Source organism: Homarus americanus, unplaced genomic scaffold, assembly GCF_018991925.1.
Source record: "Homarus americanus isolate GMGI-L3 unplaced genomic scaffold, GMGI_Hamer_2.0 scaffold16894, whole genome shotgun sequence".
In the NCBI taxonomy this organism is placed as follows: Eukaryota; Metazoa; Arthropoda; class Malacostraca; order Decapoda; family Nephropidae; genus Homarus; species Homarus americanus.
Window position 1 is genome coordinate 5,257,764 of NW_024746541.1, and position 21,285 is coordinate 5,279,048.

Consider the following 21,285-nt stretch of genomic DNA (forward strand, 5'->3'; position numbering starts at 1 on the left):
CAAAATGAAGCCATGCTCATCATTCTAGGATGCCCAAAATCAACTAGAATTGTAAACATGAGGAAAGAGCTCGGACTGCCCTCCCTATCTGAGAGGATAGCTCTGCTTAATACCATGTTTTGTGTCAAAGTTTTCAAGAACAATGTTCCCCAAACTACAGCTCAAACTGAGCTGATGTTCTATCTAAGTAATCCCGACAATCTCGCTAACCTTCCACAAAAGACTATCTTTGGGGCGTGGCTTCATAAAAGTGTTGCAGATTTCTTGAAACTGAATGTCCCAATCACCCCAGACGAACCCATTAATGCCATTCCTCCTTGGCTGGATATATATCAGTTCCTATTAACTACACTCCTGTTGGTAGCAAATGTTAAACACCTATGTGATGAGATGTGTCATACTAGAAACTATTAACAGACACATAGAAAATATTAAATCAAGTGAATGTTATGTTTTTACTGGTGGTTCTGTGCAGACAATCACAGGTAGAACAGGCTGTGCAATTGTAATATATAAAGAAAAAGAGATGATTGTGTCAAACAAGCAAAGGCTGAACAACTGGCCCAGCACAACTGAACTAACTGGAATCTACTTAGCTACAGACTACCTTAAAGAAAAAGGAGGTGGGGATAATATTCTGTGACTCTCAAAGTGCTTTGAAATCAATGAACAGCCCGTCAGGTTCTATGTCTAAAGTTGTATATGATAATAAAAGAAATGTGATAACTGCCAATGAGAACAACTCTCGTATTGAATTTGTGTCGATTCCGTCCTATGTTGGAATTAGGTATCATGATCGTGCTGATAGACTGGCCAATGAGGCATGTAAGAAAGAAAATGTTGACCGTGACCTTGGCCTGTCCAATGCTGTACTTAAAAACATTCAAGTTAGAATCATGAACTCTGATCTAGAAGAACTGAGAAATGCAGAGAGACCTGGCAGTTGTAGCATTAGTAAATATGACAAATTTTGTGACGAAAGGTACCGGTATGGCCAGCATAAGGACAGAACCAGACAATGTGATGTAGTCGTGGCCAGAATTAGGCAAGAATACAGACACATCTGGCAAGTTAGAAACACTGTACCCATACCAGAACACTCAGCATGTAAACTTTGTGATAAACATTTAAAGCATACAGGTGAACACTATATTATTGAATGTGACACTGTCAAAGACTTCAGGCCACCTGGCTTATTGTATCATGAACTTTGTAATTACTACATTGAATCGGGGATGCTTGGGGACATTCTTGCTATTTATCCCAAATTTGCTAGCCCACACTGATTAGTCTTCAATTAGAATATGACGTCCAATGTATATGAACCACTGTCTTGCATGGCAGCGAACGGTGACATCATCCACATGACACTGACCGATATATACTGCTAATGAATATGATGCATTTCTTTGTGTACGAATCTCTGTCCTGCATGACAGTGAACAGTGACATTACCCACATGAATCTGACCTATATATATACTGCTAATGAATATGATGCATTTCTTTGTGTACGAATCTCTGTCCTGCATGGCAGTGAACAGTGACATCACCCACATGAATCTGATATATATATATATATATATATATATATATATATATATATATATATATATATATATATATATATATATATATATATATACTTCATTTTTAGTCCATATAACACGCGGACTTTGAACATATAATCAACGACCTCACCAGCCAGGAATCGAATCCTCGACCTACTGGGTGGGACTAGGGAATGCTACCGACCAACCCACAAGGACACTAAAAGCAGTCCTAGACTCTGTTATATTTCACACAAAGCCTGTTCATCGAGCTGATGGCGCCGTGAACCTCATTGGGAACTGCCCGTGCCTCGTATGTGGTGTCAGTAGCATTTTACCGAATCCAGCTGGTATGAAACACGAGGTACCATATATATACTTCGAAAGCCATCAGCTGGATGACACAGGCATTTTCTTCATTTTTAGTCCATATAACACGCGACTTTGAACATATAATTTTAGTGTCCTTGTGGGTTGGTCGGTAGCGTTCCCTAGTCCCACCCAGTAGGTCGAGGGTTCGAATCCTGGCTGGTGAGGTCGTTGATTATATATATATATATATATATATATATATATATATATATATATATATATATATATATATATATATATATATATATATATCATGTAGATCCACAATGAAAACGTGGATAAGATAAATCTTGATAAAATCACACGGGAAAAGGGAAACAACGGAGCACCTTAGCTTTTGTCTTTATTCAAGACATATTCAGAGGCAACTGAATTACATGGACAGAGAGAGGCTTAAATATACAGGGTGACCTTATTAAACATGAGGTCAGGTCATAATGAAGTCATCCACTAATCCCCACACCAACACCAACACACGTAGAGGAGCTTAAGAGAGAAGGGGGCGACGGGACTAGTCAGGTCAGGTCAAAATAAGGACCCACAAAATAACTATCATACATCTGGTGATCAAAGGTTTTTCAAAGCATTTTAACCTTAAATACTTTATCAAAGGTCAAATTCTGTATATTTAAGCCTCTGTCCATGTAGTCCAGTTGCCTCTGAAGATGTCTTGAATAAAGACGAAAGCTAAGGTGCCCGTTGTTTCCATTTTTCCCGTGATTTTATCAAGATATATATATATATATATATATATATATTTATATATATATATATGTAACCGGTCGGAATTTACTGGACTTGGGGTTTATTAAGATTATAAGATGGTAATGGCAGTGGAAGCGCCCCTTTGAGAAAATTCCGAACCAGCACAAGAACACTTAAATCTACTAAACAAAATGAATTGTCCGTGACCTGTGGAAGGATAGCGTCTGTGACTGGGATGAATGAGACACACTGTAAAATTTAGACACTTATATTCCCTCCAACACTACAAACACAATCAAATAATGGTACACCAATATGCACCTCTTAACTTGAACTTAAAACACTACTCTGGGGAATAAAAGTTATACATGATATAGAAATTATTAGAAACTCAGGCAACAATAAATTTGAAGTATTAAGAAATGTTGCTTGCACACATGAAACAGGCCTTAAGGGCTTTCACAAAATAATATCAGTCACTTAGGAAATGGTATTAAAAAATAAGAAATTAAATACGCTACAATGAATAGGCCTGAAGGACTTTCAACAAAATAATATCAGTCACTGAGGAAATGGTAATAAAAAATAAGAAATTAAATACTCTACAATGAATAGGCCTTAAGGGCTTTCAACAAAATAATATCACCCCAACAGATGCACACTTCCTAACCTAACTTAACCACTACTCTTGGGAACAAAGGTTATACCTGAGATCAGAATTATGAAGAAAAATTAGATGCATTAAAAGAATCAAATCACAGTATCACTCTGGTTCCACTTAATGACACAAACATTCAAAAAACTATACTATCAAAATTATTTAAGAAATATTAAACTACACACGTCAATATAATATCAGTAACTGAGAAATGGTATCAACTACACCCAAATATGGAGAGAAAATGTTCTCTAGGTATCTCTTTAGAGACCTAGACTCATGGTCTCATTGTGTGACCATTAATTTACTCAGATAGCCTCAGTGTACTCCCAGTGCGTCCATGGGCAGGAAGAGAGAACGCCAGCAGGTGTCTATGGCCAGTAGGTAACACTTCTAGCTGACCGAGGACATGTGGTGTTGTGCACCCACGTGGTAAGAACTGATCACCCACTGCTGATGCTGGTCCCGTGTCAAGCTTTAGTTGTCGGAGCACTGCTCACTCAAGAGATCCTTTGTTACCCCGCTAAACAGTGACAGGCCTACACTGATCGGTCCAATGGCGACAATCGCCACCCTCAATCATCAACGCAGTCTCAAACGGCAGTCAATTCTCGCAGTCAACTCCCGTCAACTCCGGTCAAGTGGGTTCTGACGGAAACCCTGAAATGAACTCACTGTTAGCTCTAGTTCACTTTATCACTGCCCTATCTAAACCCTGTCTGAGATTGAATGAGACTTACTTGTTATACTGCAATAGCCCAGCACAGGTGACTAGGCCACGTGACTATTTCTGTGACGGACGCGCAGGGACGTCTCGTATGTCTGAATGCTCCCCGTGACTGAGGGCCAGCCAGCGTCGCTTCTCCTCTCAAGGCGTTAGCTTAGGCCTACGTGACATATTTTCCGCCTAACTAATAATTCCTTGGGACACCCGTAACATTATTCAGACTGATAAACGATCTATAATAATTTCAAATTCAATAATAGTCCCTTAACTTCATGAATCGCATCATTATTAATTCGGCAAATTACATTTAATATCATATAGGCCTAGTTCTGCAATCTCTCGCTATGAGCAGGCAGCGCTTTTCCCTCCCTATGAACGCTCAGTGTTGCTAATGGTGGCATTCTGAAATTTCTCTGAAATTTCTGAGTATATATATATATATATATATATATATATATATATATATATATATATACATATACATATATATATATATATATATATATATATACACATATATATATGTATATATATATATATATATATATATATATATATATATATATATATATATATATATATATATATATCTAGGTATATGCTGGGTAACCACAAGGAAAGAAGAAAACACGAAGTTCCCAAGCGCTTTCGTGTAATTCACATCTTCAGGGGTGAGTACAGACTAGAGAGAGTAATACAAATCAAGGTGTATATATACAGAGGAGGGTGAGACCAGGTCCACAATGGTCAGGTATTAGGTAATGACCCTACTAATCTTTAAATAGCACACAACGGTTGGTGGTCAGGTCAGATGGTCAAGTGACCCGGCCTTCTCACCTGATCACAAATCTTCTTAATTACAAAATTGTCCAGCTTGTACATGCCGTTACTCAAATTCATGTTGAATGCTTCGGTATGTTTAATAAGACTAGATTCTATGATGTTCCTACTATCAATTGAATTACATGGTAATATTGAGGAGGCATTATCCCAGTCAATGCAATGCTTGTTATTCCTCAAATGAACAAACAGAGCATTGGATTCCTGGCCTGTCCTAACACTGTATTTGTGTTGTTTAATTCTAGTTGCAAGATCTTTACCTGTCTGGCCTAAGTAAAACATATTACATTCCTTGTAAGGAACTTTATAAATGCAACCAATTGTGGTTATCAGCATATACCTAGATCACGCCACCTACAGTGATTTACTTGCATATATATATATATATATATATATATATATATATATATATATATATATATATATATATATATATATATATATATATCTAACCCTGTCTGAGATCGAATGAGACTTACTTGTTATACTGCAATAGCGCAGCACAGGTGACTAGGCCACGTGACTATTTCTGTGGCAGACGCGCAGGGACGTCTTGTTTGTGTGAGTGCTTCCCGCGACTGAGAGAGAGGCAGCGTCGCGTCTCCTCAAGGCGTTAGCTTAGGTCTACGTGACATATTATCCGCCTAACTAATAACTCCTTGGGACACCCGTAACATTATTCAGACTGCTAAACGATCTATAATAATTTCAAATTCAATAATAGTCCCTTAACTTCATGAATCGCATCATTATTAATTCGGTAAATTACATTTAATATCATATAGGCCTAGTTCCGCAATCTCTCGCTATGAGCAGGCAGCGCTCTCTCCCCTCAGATGACCTTGAACGCTCAGTATCGCTAATGGCGGGGCATTTGAAATTACTCTGAAATTTCTGAATATTACATATATATATATATATATATATATATATATATATATATATATATATATATATATATATATATATATATATATATATATATATATATATATATATAAGACCTGACTGTATTACTCAGAATAGGCAAACTGTACTCCAAGCTTTGTCAATAAACTTGTTAAACTAAACTAAAGCATGATAACATTTATAATTGTCTTTACTATACTACAGTACCTGCACAGATGGTATGATTTTCATAACCACCAAGACTTTTTTATGGCTAAATACTCACATAAGACAACGATTCAGTACATTTGGTGACAAAATATAGTGTTAGTATAGGCTTACAATAAAAGTTCATGTTTGGTATATTTTTAATATTTTTGAAGACTATTTCTATGATGAAGTAATTCTCTTAAACATCACTTTCAATGAAGTTAAAAATTATCTTTCCAATGGCATAACAGATAACCTCCTTACAGCAAATAATGATAGCTAATGGCGAACAATCATAATATGTTCAAATAACTTTAAATTTAAAACAACATAAATAGGTTTACATCATAATTTTGACATTGTAATATTATTTTTTTCAAATTATTTAATGATTTTCGTCAAAGAATACCTTCACATGGGCGACTTTAATATTAGCAACATCATGGAAGACTCGTTCATCGGGAATGCTGCGTTCTAATGGGTAGCCCATGGGCTTCTTGTCTGGATATTTTTCACCATGGGAGCCACATTGAGCGTGGGTGCCGCCGTGTTCGTCAGTCTCGGGATGGTCTGTGACTTTATCCTCATCACCGTTGGTCACAGCCACGAACAGGTCGAAGTCCATACCGTTGACTTTTCCCTTAGGCAGGAGCAATCTGGCAGGAAGGCCACATGATCGCTCGTACTCGTGCAGATCAAGCTCGCTGCCGCTGGCTACGGCCTGGTCAGTCCTTTCCTGAAGTTCGGCTAAGCTCAAGTAATCAGGAACAGTCACCGTAGACTCGGTAGACTTGCGTTCGATATCGTTTAATCCAGTGTTTACTGTGTGGAGAGAAATAAATTAAATAATTTTCATTACATGCTTAGAACGTATGGCTTTTAGGATTATTTAAGATTTTAAACTTTGCCCAATATTTCTGTAAGTAAAATCATATTATATATATATATATATATATATATATATATATATATATATATATATATATATATATATATATATATATATATATATAAAGTCTGAGAAATTAAAAGGAACTCACATTTTTTGTAGAACTTGTCCATCTCAATGCAGGACCAGTGTCCTTCCGACAAATGAATATCGATGCCGTTACTGTCCTGTGATGGACATAAGAAGATGCGGACAGTGGCCAGCACGCCATTATCATTGTTGTTTATGACCTGAATTTTGTAAGTAAATTCTTCATGGTTGAGACGGTGAACATAGGCGCTAATGGCCACATCTTGAACATCCTTAGATTCATCCACAGCATTGCCGAGACTGAATTCAAATTCATCAAAGAATGTCTTTAGTTGCCCAATAATTTCAATTTTGTCAACCGCCACACCAGGGAACTCAATGTCAGATTTGGTGTAAGGAGGAAGAGAGTCCTTGTGTTCCTTAAAGATGTTATCCATGTATTTGTGAAGTCGGAAGAAGCTTGGGTCGCGGGTGGCAGTCTCAAAGTGTTCCATCACACCGGGAGGCATGTTGAACTTGCCATGGGGATCACCTTGTCGGCCAAGCATTATGTGAGCTGTGTTGTGCAGTGCACCATAATACTGGGCGTTGGGGCTGTACACGGATGATTCGATGATGTCCCCGAGGACGTCAATACCGTGATCGTTCCTGATGTTGATGTGGTGACCATCCCTATCGGTCACGTAACCGTGAGCAATGGCGTCACGAATGCGACTCTCGATGATAATCATGTCACGCACATGAGCTACACCGTCCACATCCTCAAAGTGAACGTTGTCAGGACGTGCAGGGAACTCACCACCATACTTGTAGCTGGTATGTGGTGCAAAACCTTCATGAATAGTACGCTCCCAGTGTAGCTCGTCAACTGGGTCTAGCCAGTTAGAGAGGCGCTCAGCGTCAAAGCGTACAGTGAGTTGATGATGGGCCCAGAAGAATAGCTCGCCCTTGCGATCAAGATGGTAGCCATAGGAGTCCTTCCACCAGAAGGGGAAGTCCATATGCCAAGTAACGTGGTGAATATTGAGGCCAATGTCCTCACCGAAGTAGGCCACTCTTTGTTCCTTGTTCTTTTTCGTCCCTGTGAATTTCATCTCAAACCTGCCTGGTGTCTGGGTCATCTTGGCAGTGTAAGCCTTGTGGATGATTTCGCTGTTGGTGAACATATGGGGAGTGATTTCATAGAGTGGAGGTAATGCAATCCCTTGTCCCAACTCAGAGTGGATAACTGCTGTATAGAGTGCGTAGGCGAATTCCCCTTCATTCATACGTTCACGGAAGAAGGCGGCATTGTCAACAAAGCACTCCCAAGACTTGCAGTGCATCAGGACATCAAAAAGCATGAGAGCTTCTTCACGCTGGCGTGGGTTAAAAAGAGAGAACCAATGATGCTGCTCCAACAATCTGTGATCATTGAGCTCTTCCATAAGATGATGTGCGGCTGCGCCACCATCTGTATACATGGAAGTGTCAGCCTCAGGGCTAAAGGTGTCGGAGATTTGCTTCAGGTCGGAATAATGAAGATGGTCGTAAATTCTATCCAGCAGATGGTTGACATCTTGTTGTCTCTTGGCTGTACTGTCACCTACAAAAAGAAAAAATAAATTTGTAAGAGCTACGTCAGTTTACTGAAATACTGGGGGGGGGGGGATGCATCCTTGTACCTATTACAGTAAAGTAGATTGCAATGTAATGATCAGGGAAGGGTTTGATGACATAATAATAATAATATATATGAAATATGCACAGCCACAAGTTACCTCAATATTCATGGTTATTTACATAACAGGCATATTCACAAATTTCCTAAATGTCGACGGAAGTAACTTCGCAAATACGGGTAGTAGTTAACGTGTATATTTATAATCTACGGGCAAGTTAATCAGAATTTTTAATTTTTTTAGATAGTTTATGACTTTCCTTGTATGAGTTTAACTGCCAATGATTTTTTTTGAGGGGGGGGGGGTTAATAACAAAACTTTTTCATATAGCTTCCCTTCTTTCACAGATATTCATTTGTATTATACTAAAGCATGTTTAATTTGCTCAAGCTTTCTGGTGTACGAAAAGGCTTACTGTATGCTTGACATAAATAACGTCCTTAGAGAAATATTGTAGTAATTACCACTGGAGCTTATAGTACTGAGATGGAGGCTGCTACAGTATATAGAGCAACCATTGAAAGAATGTCTAATTATTAACTTTTACGATACATACATGACTTTAATGACGATGTGATTGAGTTTTATAGGTAATGAGAATAGAGCTGAAAGATGATGTTCTTGTGGGTCTGTGCATATTTATATACGTATATGTGTTTGTTTGCATGCATATGTGTATGCAAGTGTTTGTATATTAGTTGTGAGTGTGAGTGTGTGTGTGTGTGTGTGTGTGTGTGTGTGTGTGTGACTGTCTGTCTGTCTGTCTGTCTGTCTAATGGTTATGTAATATATGCCAGAGTATTAAACGAATGTAAGGAAGAGATTAGTATGCCCTGAGCAAATTTGTTTAACATGTCATTAAAACGAGTGTAATACTGGGATCAGCAGTGACATAAGCAAGTTTGCGGATGACACCAAAATAGGGCGGCAAATTAATTCAGGGCAGGATGCAAATGCATTACAGGAGGATCTAAATAAACTGCAGGGGTGGTCTGAAAAATGGCAAATGAAATTCAACACCAGCAAGTGCAGCGTACTTAATATTGGAAGAACAAATACTTATAATGTATACAGCCTTAACAACATCAACCTAGAGAAGTCGACTTGTGAAAGAGACCTAGGGGTACTTGTAAGCCCGGACCTACGGCCTAGAAAACAGTGCGTTAATGTTCGAAATACGGCAAACAGAGTATTGGGTTTTATATCTAGAAGTGTAAGTAACAAGAGTGCAGAGGTCTTATTGCAACTATATCTTGCGCTAGTCAGGCCGCACCTCGATTATGCGGTTCAGTTCTGGTGCCCCTATTACAGAATGGATATAAATTCACTAGAGTCGGTGCAGCGAAGAATGACAAAAATGATTCCGGGACTTAGAAACCTTCCATATCAGGATAGGTTAAAGAAACTTAACTTGCATTCCCTAGAAAGACGAAGAGTGCGGGGAGATATGTTAGAAGTATTCAAGTGGGTGAAAGGAATCAATAAAGGGGATATAGATAAAGTTCTTATAATATCCGAGCAGGATAGGACTCGGAGCAACGGATTCAAGTAGGATAAGTTTAGGTTTAGGAGGGAGATAGGAAGAAACTGGTTCACAAATATGGTGGTGGACGAGTGGAACAAGCTTAGCAACTTTGTAGTAAGTGCGGGTACTCTGGAAAGTTTCAAAAGGAGACTAGATAGATTCATGGATGATAGAGAGTGGTAGTAACTCTCGACAGGAGCTGCCATGCACAGGCCAACCGGCCTATTGTAGACTCCTTATTTTCTTATGTTCTTATGTTCTTAATACCAGAATCCTGGAGGACAACGAATGTGATACCGACTTTCAAGAAGGGAAATAGATCACTATCCTCTAACTACCGCCCAATCAGTTTAACATCAATTGTAGGAAAATTGCAGAAAGCATTAATTTCAAACTCCATTCGATATCACCTGGAGAAGCACAAGTTGACTAATGATTCCCAACATGGCTTCACGAGTGGGAGTTCATGTCTGACTAATCTATTAACATTCTTTTCAACTGTTTTCGAATCAGGTGACATACACGGTTATGATGTAGTATAACTCGACTTTAGCAAATCCTTCGATAGAGTCCCTCCCCCTCCCCGCCACGAAAAACTAATACGAAAAGTGGAGGGTGTTGGAATTGGAGGAGATATTCTAAATGGATTTGGGCGTGGTTACAGGACAGGAAACAGCGAGTAAGCATTAGCGGCACGAAATCCGATTGGGGTAACGTTACTCACTCCCAAGACTCAGTACTTGGACCATTACTATTTATTATATACATAAAAAAAACATAGATATAGGCGTAGACAGCAACATAAGTAAATTTGCTGCTGACACTAAAATAAGGCGTGTAATTAAAACTACAGGAATATCTAAAAAAAAAAAAATCTCGCATGATCTGAAAATGGCAGTTGAAATTTAATGTGGGCAAATGTAAAGTACTTAACCGAGAAGATGTAAACAAAGAAACCAGATATCAAATGAACAATGTTGTTATAGAGAAATCCGACTGAGAAAGATCTAGGAGTGATGATAAGTAGGAATCTTAAACCTACTCAACAATGTGTATTTGCTCGAAACAATGCTAACAAAGTACTTGGGTTCAAACAAAATGGTGTTAGTTACAAGACTAGCGAGGTTCTCCTAAAACTATACCTGGCGCTTGTGAGACCTCACTTGGATTACGCGGTTCAGGTCTGGTAGACCGTATTACAGAATGGATATAAAATCCCGAAAAAGAATTCACAGGAGAATGACAAGACTAACCCCGGGCATTAGGAATCTTGAGTACAGAGACAAGTTAAAGCATCTTAATTTGCACTCTTTCGAGAAGTAAAATGAGGTGAGATATGACCGAGGTGCATAAATGGATAGTCTGGACTAAAAAAAGTGATATTACAAAGGTACTCAGAGTATCCAATCAGGAGCGAACTCGTAGCAATGGTTTTTGATTAGACAAATTTAAATTTAGGCGCGAAATAGGTAAACCCTGGTTTATTATTGAGTAGTGGATGACTGGAACAAGTTACCAAACATCATCATTAATTCTAATATGCTGGATAGCTTCAAACATAGGTTGGATGGATAGGTGAGCGATAGGAGTTGGGTGAAAACGGGACTGCCCAATATGGGCCAATAGGTCAGCTGCAGTTTCTTCCTTTCTTACATTCGTATGTTCTTATGTAATACAATAAAATATTGATTGATAAACAGCGGTGCCACAATAATCTTTATGAAATATGTAATTGGAAGCTGATTATCAGTAGACTAATTTAAATCATTTGCACGTTTAGTCACAAAGTTCCAAAAATTGGTTGATAATTAAATCAGCCATTTTTAACTAAACTTTCTATAAGTTACCTCCATGTACTGTACATGGTAGTTAAAATGGCTGGTAGCTCCATGTACATGGTAGTAAAATGGCTGGTAGCTCCATGTACATGGTAGTTAAAATGGCTGGTAGCTCCATGTACATGGTAGATAAAATGGTTGGTATTTTAACAAATTACCTAAGTGTTGGTGTAAATTAGTTGGCTCATATACTTATTAGTTAGTAGTTTACGAGTGCCTTGAGTTTTGCTTTTGTTTTATCACTTCGATGGTCTGGTTTAACTGTTAAGAATTTTGTTTTATATAATATCATTTTTTATGGAGCATCACTTTTGTGATTGACAGTCATCTGAATTATCCATACTGCAGCATATATTTTTTTCAACCTTCATGACGAAGCATTAGGTTGAATGTAAGATATTCATAATTCTTTATAAGAAAAATATTGTATTAATTATCAAAATAAATATTTCCTCTTTTACTGTTGGTCTACTGTAGGTAATAAGTGTACAAATGCTGGATCCCCGCGTTGGCACAGTTGTATTAAGATTAACAAATCAACTAATCTGACTTTTTTATTGGGGATCAGTTCATACAAATCAACATTAAAGTTCATTAAAGTGTGTGTGTGTGTGTGTGTGTGTGTGGAACATAAACATCTGCAGCGAATGTGAATGTGCACATGTGCTTAGGGTCTTACTGACTATTCCTTGACACTGGGTCATGCAGCTCGTTAATTCAGGGTGTGGTTGTTGTGTTGGCGACAGCATCTACACCTTAAACAAATTCACGCCTAGATGGCCCTTGGGCCGGCCATCCTCATTACACGAGGGACAACTATTAGGTATAAACGTATATGTGCAGTCGCATGTACTCCATTATGCTTATATGCTTTACTCTGCACCTTGTAAAATATATGCAGCGTAAAATCCGTGCTTTTTAGAAAGAGGTAAAATTGTGAGAATTGTTTTCAGTGTACAATAGTAAGATATTTGCTCACCGGAGGCGTCGTTCTGGTAGCTGAAGCTTGGCCAGGCAGCAGCCGCGGCCACCAGTGTGCACAAGATGAGGACCTTCATGGTGATGGTGGTTGTGAAGTGTCGTACCACCCTCTTATATACTCCTCCTCACTCGTCCTAATAGTTACCTCTTATCAGCTCGGGGAACTTTTATGCTAATGATCTGCTTGACAACACTTTCTTGTCTCTAGCCTTCATGTCCTCATTTTAGATTGGTATCTGTTGCTATATGATTTCTCAGCCCTTTAAATGTCTTCGTTCATATTTCTGCCCTCTGTCTTTCGTCACTCTAACTCATAATTAAAACTTGCATCGTATACTTATCGATACCAATAAGACGTGTCCATTTACTCAGGTAAATGTATATCGATATTTTTTCTCAAGACATCAGAAAGTCTTCGTCATATGAATATTTTCAACCCTCTAAAAAAGGGGTCTGCAACCCCCATTTTTACGGCCACATGCGGCCAGAAAGGGGTACGTTTGCGGCCGTCTGAGTGGTGTCTAAATTTTGTACTGCTCGAAAACAGTTTTATATTTCCATATTTTGTATTGCTAAAAGTTATGTTTCCCTACTTTCGTTACAGAATATTTTAATAGGCGATTTTATATTTCATATTTATATTTTAATAGGCGACTAGTGCGATTATTTCAATGCAGAATATGTATTTGCTGAAAATGAAAGCTATGTTTAGTGTTAAATAGCACTGATGTTTATAACAGCTTTCTCACAATAAAATATCGTCCTGCATTTCTGATTTTACATTCAATTCTGTGGAACGCAGTGCTGACTTTTGTTGGCCTAGTACACCTGCAGCTGATTGCTGATTACTTGCACCATTAGGTGGCCGACTAGTGTATAAAGGTTGCAGACCCCTGGTCCAAAAGCATTTGCGTAATATTAATAATCCTCAAGTTTCTGTCATCATGTATTTTGTGGTATTAAATTATTCTTAATTGAAAAATACTTTGATATTTAACTTTTCGATGGCATTTGAAATTGATATGCATGTAAAGTAGTTATTTTATGAAATTTGTACATGGTATTTATACAATTTCAGAACTTAGATGACTAACAATGTTTACCAAAACTTATTCTGAAAGTTTTAATCATAAGATAGAGTGGTGAAAGACAGAGGGACAAAAATATTGTATGAACATATTTGAAATGACTTGAACTCATTTAGCAACAAGTACCAATCGAACATACAGTAGAGACACGAAGGTTAGAGATAAGAACGTGTTGACAATCAGATTTCAAGCATAAAAGTTCTCAGAGCTGATAAGAGGTAATCATCAGGGCGAGTGAGGAGGAGTATATAAGAGGGTAGTACGACACTTCACAACCACCATCATCATGAAGGTCCTCATCTTGTGCACACTGGTGGCCGCGGCTGCTGCCTGGCCAAGCTTCAGCTACCAGAACGACGCTTCCGGTGAGCAAATATCTTACTATTGTACACTGAAAACAATTCTCATATCTTTACGGCTTTCTAAAAAAAACACGGAATTTACCCTGCATAAAGAAGTGCAGATTAATGCCTATACACGTAATGAAGCACATGTGACCGCACACATTGAGACGCATACATCCGAATATACCTAAATACAGAGGCACAGTCACATTCACATATGATTATAAGAACATAAGAACATAAGAAAATAAGGAGTCTGCAATAGGCCGGTTGGCCTGTGCATGGCAGCTCCTGTCGAGAGTTACTACCACTCTCTATCATCCATGAATCTATTTAGCCTCCTTTTGAAACTTTCCAGAGTTCCCGCACTTACTACAAAGTTGCTAAGCTGGTTCCACTCGTCCACCACCCTATTTGTGAACCAGTTTCTTCCTATCTCCCTCCTAAACCTAAACTTATCCAACTTGAATCCGTTGCTCCGAGTCCTATCCTGCTCGGATATTATAAGAACTTTATCTATATCCCCTTTATTGATTCCTTTCACTCACTTAAATACTTCTATCATATCTCCTCGCACTCTTCGTCTTTCTAGGGAATGCAAGTTAAGTTTCTTTAACCTATCCTGATATGGAAGGTTTCTAAGTCCCGGAATCATTTTTGTCATTCTTCGCTGCACCGACTCTAGTGAATTTATATCCATTCTGTAATAGGGGCACCAGAACTGAACCGCATAATCGAGGTGCGGCCTGACTAGCGCAAGATATAGTTGCAATAAGACCTCTGCACTCTTGTTACTTACACTTCTAGATATAAAACCCAATACTCTGTTTGCCTTATTTCGAACATTAACGCACTGTTTTCTAGGCCGTAGGTCCGGGCTTACAAGTACCCCTAGGTCTCTTTCACAAGTCGACTTCTCTAGGTTGATGTTGTTAAGGCTGTATACATTATAAGTATTTGTTCTTCCAATATTAAGTACGCTGCACTTGCTGGTGTTGAATTACATTTGCCATTTTTCAGACTACCCCTGCAGTTTATTTAGATCCTCCTGTAATGCATTTGCATCCTGCCCTGAATTAATTTGCCGCCCTATTTTGGTGTCATCCGCAAACTTGCTTATGTCACTGCTGATCCCAGTATCTAGATCGTTTATGTATATTATGAACAAGAGTGGGCCTAGTACTGACCCCTGGGGAACCCCACTGGTTACACGGACCCACTCAGATTTAACACCATCTACGCTGACCCTCTGCGTTCTATCGGTGAGCCATGATTTTATCCAATTTAAAACTTCCCCTCGATATCATGAGCCTTAACTTTTCTCAGAAGCCTCTGATGCGGTACTCTGTCAAATGCTTTGCTAAAGTCTAAGTAAATAACATCGTAATTTTCGTCATTATCTACTACCTCGAAGACTTTCCTAAAAAAGTTAGCAGATTTGTTAGACAAAAGTTTCCCTTTGTAAACCCATGTTGAGAATCGTAGATTAATTTGCTTTTCTCTAGATGCTATCGGATGCTATCTGCTATAATTGATTCAAGAAATTTCCCCACTACTGACGTCAAACTGATCGGCCGGTAATTTGACGCTGATGCTCTGTCTCCCTTTTTGAATATGGGTACTACATTTGCCTGTTTCCACAAGTCTGGCACAACTCCAGTGTCTAATCATTTTGTCAATAAGTTTACGAGGGGTCCGCTAATCTGTTCCCTACACTCTTTCAAGACTCGAGGGAAAATTTCATCCAGCCCTGGGGATTTTGTTTTCTTTAGTTTATTTATCTTCTTAAGAACATCCTCTTTTCTAATAGTGATATTCTTTAATTTCTCTTCTTCCTTTCCTTTAAATATCAGTTCCACCTCTAGAATTTCATCTCAAATTTCTTCTGTGAAAACTGATAAGAAGTAGCTGTTCAATGCTTTGCTTATTTCTTCACTGTCATTTAACACTTCTCCCCTCCCTGACTTATATATATATATATATATATATATATATATATATATATATATATATATATATATATATATATATATATTATATATATATATATATATATATTAATAATATATATATATATATATATATATATATATTATATTATATATATATATATATATATATATATATATATATATATATATATATAAAGGGAAAACTTTCTACATATGTACACATCTATGCAACTAAGATATGGCACTAATGTATCATCGATTAAACACAGATTTGTTCCAGAGAATAGCACAATACATAAATAATATTGTCCCTGAACATAACATTTTCGTTGATTTTATTAATAACTAGAATGTATTCCCGAATTTTTGTAGGTGACAGTACAGCCAAGAGACAACAGGATGTCAACCATCTGCTGGATAGAATTTACGACCATCTTCATTATTCCGACCTGAAGCAAATCTCCGAGACCTTCAGCCCTGAGGCTGACACTTCCATGTATACAGATGGTGGCACAGCCGCCCATCATCTTATGGAAGAGCTCAATGATCACAGATTCTTGGAGCAGCATCATTGGTTCTCTCTTTTTAACCCTCGCCAGCGTGAAGAAGCTCTCATGCTTTTTGATGTCCTGATGCACTGCAAGTCTTGGGAGTGCTTTGTTGACAATGCCGCCTTCTTCCGTGAACGTATGAATGAAGGAGAATTCGCTTACGCACTCTATACAGCAGTTATCCACTCTGAGTTGGGACAAGGGATTGTATTACCTCCACTCTACGAAATCACTCCCCATATGTTCACCAACAGTGAAATCATCCACAAGGCTTACACTGCCAAGATGACCCAGACACCAGGCAGGTTTGAGATGAAATTCACAGGGACGAAAAAGAACAAGGAACAAAGAGTGGCCTACTTCGGTGAGGACATTGGCCTCAATATTCACCACGTTACTTGGCATATGGACTTCCCCTTCTGGTGGAAGGACTCCTATGGTTACCATCTTGATCGCAAGGGCGAGCTATTCTTCTGGGCCCATCATCAACTCACTGTACGCTTTGACGCTGAGCGCCTCTCTAACTGGCTAGACCCAGTTGACGAGCTTCACTGGGAGCGTATTATTCATGAAGGTTTTGCACCACATACCAGCTACAAGTATGGTGGTGAGTTCCCTGCACGTCCTGACAACGTACACTTTGAGGATGTGGACGGTGTAGCTCACGTGCGTGACATGATTATCATCGAGAGTCGCATTCGTGACGCCATTGCTCACGGTTACGTGACCGACAATCATGGTGATAACATCAATATCAGGAATGATCATGGCATTGACGTCCTCGGGGACATCATTGAATCATCCGTGTACAGCCCCAACGCCCAGTATTATGGTGCACTGCACAACACTGCTCACATAATGCTTGGTCGACAAGGTGATCCCCATGGCAAATTCAACATGCCTCCCGGTGTGATGGAACACTTTGAGACTGCCACCCGCGACCCAAGTTTCTTCCGACTACACAAATACATGGATAACATCTTTAAGGAACACAAGGACTCACTTCCTCCTTACACCAAAGCTGACATTGAGTTTACTGGTGTGGCGGTTGAAGAAGTTGAAATTGTTGGGCAGCTAAATACATTCTTTGATGAATTTGAATTCAGTCTCGGCAATGCTGTGGATGAATTAGAAAAAGTTCATGATGTAGCCATTAGCGCATATGTCCACCGTCTTAACCATGAAGAATTTAGTTACAAAATTCTCGTCCAAAACAACAACGAAGGTGACATCCTGGCCACCGTCCGTATCTACTTATGTCCCACTGTTGATAACAACCATATACACATCCCTTTGTCGGAAGGACACTGGACCTGCATTGAGATGGACAAGTTCTACAAGCAATGTGAGTTCCCTTTAATTTCTCAGACTTCATCTATATATATATATATATATATATATATATATATATATATATATATATATATATATATATATATATATATATATATATATATATATATATATATATATATATATATATATATATGGTGTGCATTTGTGTGATTATTAATGGGGATAATCGAAGAATAAATTTAAAAAGCAGCAAAAAAAAATTTCCAAAAAGAGAAAACGTTTTCTTTTTATACTAAAAAATTAATTATAATTACAGGTATAAAGTCAAGTATTCTCGTTTCACTTAAGACATCGTTTTCCATCATAAAATTTTCAAGTAAAGTTGATTAGGTTAGGTTAGGATGGGTAAGATTACAGTACTTTGGATTATATAAGGTTAAGTAAAGTTTTCTTGGGTAGTATTCATTTATGGTATTAGGATGATCTATTTGATCGTTTATGAACAATCAGATGTTTCCAAATTAATAGAAATGCAACTAAGTTATGGTTATTACGCAATTATCTCAATCGAATATCCAGGTATATATATATATATATATATATATATATATATATATATATATATATATATATATATATATATATATATATATATATATATATATATATATATATATATATATATATATATATATATATATATATATATATATATATATATATATATATATATATATATATATATATATATATATATATATATTTATTTATTTATTTATGTGTGTGTGTGTGTGTGTGTGTGTGTGTGCGTGCGTATTTCTTTACGGAACATTGGAGACGGCATATAATTTTTAGTTAATTCTGTACGTAATACATACTTATTGAAAACTATACATCTTATTTTACTTTCCATAGTAAAAACTGGATCAAACAAGATCGATCGCAAGTCTACCGAGTCTTCGGTGACTGTTCCTGATTCATTGAGCTTAGCAGAACTTCACGAGAAGACTGACCAGGCCGTAGCCAGCGGCAGCAAACTTGACCTGCACGAGTACGAGCGATCATGTGGCCTTCCTGCCAGATTGCTCCTGCCTAAGGGAACAGTCAACGGTATGGACTTCGACCTGTTTGTGGCTGTGACCAACGGTGATGAGGATAAAGTCACAGACCATCCCGAGACTGACGAACACGGAGGCACCCATGCTCAATGTGGCGCCCATGGTGAAAAATACCCAGACAAGAAGCCCATGGGCTACCCACTAGAACGTAGCATTCCTGATGAACGAGTCTTCCATGATGTTGCTAATATTAATGTCACCCATGTGAAGGTATTCTTTAAAGAAGAACATTAAATTACATACAAAATTATCATATTGTCAAACTTAAGATGAACACCTATTAGTTTTTTCTTAAAAATTGAAATAATTTAAAAATACTGGCTTATGAAAATTCGCCATTGACTATCATTTTTTTCTATTTGGGTATTACCATTTATGTTATTGAAAGGTTCTTCTAATTTCAGTTAAATGAAGTTTAAGTGAAATGTCTTCAAAAACATTAAAAATATACTGGCAATCAAATTTTATTGATTTATTATACGTTAAAATCCTCTTTTTTATTGTAAACTGATAATATATTTTTTCATCAAATTTACTGAATCGTTCACTCATGAAGTTGTTTAGAAAAAAAAGGCTTGGTGGCGTTGAAACCCAACACGTTATACAGATACTGTAATATATTAAGACATTATGAATGTTATCATGTGGTGAAAACATGATAATAATTGTGACCATAAGAAATGCCGAAAGTTAGACAGGGAAATCAACGATTGATATTTGTTGGTCATATTAAGGACTTGTGTTTTATGATGCCATTTATAAAAGTATCGATACCTTCTGTTTGCCATCTCAATGAGACACTTCTTGAAAAGAAATGATTTTAGCACTCAAAGATACTCCTGAGACAACCTAGAAAGGCATACAAATTCAACAGAAAGAAGAAACTGTTGTCTTGGCTTGTTTGGAGATTACTGGCCATTTCGCCTTTCGGTTATCTCGGCCGGAGCTTATGTCTTCTTTCTTCTTCTGGATCTTTCTTGCGGTTTCTTCTTCTAGTCTTGGTCTTCTTTCTTGCCACATTACTTCATTACTCTGATGGTAGAGCTAATCTGATGGTCTTGTTTCTTCTTTTCTTGTTATTCTTGTGGTCTTCTTGTTCTTGGTGTTGTTTGGTTTGGGATGAATTATGGTATGAGTGGGTGATATGATGGTGAGTTACTGACAGTCCAGATGAAATGGCCAGTCAGGTGACAAGTTTCACTGTTGTTGTTGCTGTTGTTTTTTTTGTGATGGTGTAGCCCGTGTCTTTTTGTTTATATGGTGTTGGTAGGTGTCAGTTTTACTTTGTATATGTGCGTGTTGCATGTAATGAAAAGGTTTTTGATATGTCTCTTGTGTTATATATTTTCATATCTTTGTTTTGATTTATTCATTTTCATTTTATTTAGGGCATGGTTACATACATATTATAAAAATCATTGATGAGTGTATGTTTCACAGCATGCCGATTATTACAACGTCACTTATGGTGACATCATCTTGCAATAAGTTGGGTACAGTCAGCACGAAGCCTCGCTTGGTCGCTAGCATCTCAAGCCGCCGGCGTGCTGGTTCGTGCTGCCTGCACTTTGTCAGAATGTGTTTGGTGGACATAATTTTGTTGCAAGTGGCGCAGATAGGAGGAAGGGAGTTATCTATGTAAGGTTTTAGGTGGGTCAGATAGGTACAATTTAACCTTAGTCTGGCGAGGACCACCTCTTCCTTCCTATTCTTTCTGTATGCTGAGAGCCAGTTTCTTATGTTAATCTTGCAGTTGTTGCGAAGATTTAACCTGGCCCATTCATGTTGCCACTTCCCTGTTGTATATGTCTTCCCCAAGGAGAGACATGACTGCCGCTCCCAGGGTACATTGGTTGTCTCCCTGAGACCCACGATCGCTTTTCCTAGTTTGTCTGCCTGTTCATTGCCCCGAATGTTGCAATGCCCAGGCACCCATATCAACACCATATTCTTGGCACACGCATGTAGTTTATTAATAATGTTGCCCTGTACCTTATTGCTGG

General features: G+C 37.9%; 2 protein-coding genes across 2 annotated transcripts; one reads left to right on the forward strand and one right to left on the reverse strand.

Annotated features, from left to right (window-relative positions):
* Window positions 1-6,095: 6,095 nt before the first annotated feature.
* On the reverse strand, window positions 6,096-13,033 carry LOC121879281 (hemocyanin B chain-like). The gene is made up of 3 exons (XM_042385876.1): window positions 12,932-13,033; window positions 6,990-8,513; window positions 6,096-6,771 (listed from the first exon to the last, which is right to left on the reverse strand). The coding sequence occupies exons 1-3, from the start codon at window positions 13,008-13,010 to the stop codon at window positions 6,335-6,337; spliced, it is 2,040 nt and encodes a 679-aa protein (XP_042241810.1). The 5' UTR covers window positions 13,011-13,033; the 3' UTR covers window positions 6,096-6,334.
* Window positions 13,034-14,279: 1,246 nt separating this feature from the next.
* Window positions 14,280-19,744, forward strand: LOC121879283 (hemocyanin B chain-like). Its single transcript, XM_042385878.1, has 3 exons — window positions 14,280-14,386; window positions 16,690-18,213; window positions 19,080-19,744. The coding sequence occupies exons 1-3, from the start codon at window positions 14,308-14,310 to the stop codon at window positions 19,514-19,516; spliced, it is 2,040 nt and encodes a 679-aa protein (XP_042241812.1). The 5' UTR covers window positions 14,280-14,307; the 3' UTR covers window positions 19,517-19,744.
* The last annotated feature ends 1,541 nt before the right edge of the window (window positions 19,745-21,285 follow it).

Bases quoted from the DNA above. Each gene is read 5' to 3' on its own strand.
- LOC121879281 (XM_042385876.1), bottom strand. From the start codon at position 13,010: ATGAAGGTCCTCATCTTGTGCACACTGGTGGCCGCGGCTGCTGCCTGG. The intron at 8,514-12,931 runs GTGAGCAAATAT...TTCTTTTTGTAG, and splicing joins CTACCAGAACGACGCCTCCG to GTGACAGTACAGCCAAGAGA. The intron at 6,772-6,989 runs GTGAGTTCCTTT...CTCTCCACACAG, and splicing joins GGACAAGTTCTACAAAAAAT to TAAACACTGGATTAAACGAT.
- LOC121879283 (XM_042385878.1), top strand. From the start codon at position 14,308: ATGAAGGTCCTCATCTTGTGCACACTGGTGGCCGCGGCTGCTGCCTGG. The intron at 14,387-16,689 runs GTGAGCAAATAT...GAATTTTTGTAG, and splicing joins CTACCAGAACGACGCTTCCG to GTGACAGTACAGCCAAGAGA. The intron at 18,214-19,079 runs GTGAGTTCCCTT...TACTTTCCATAG, and splicing joins GGACAAGTTCTACAAGCAAT to TAAAAACTGGATCAAACAAG.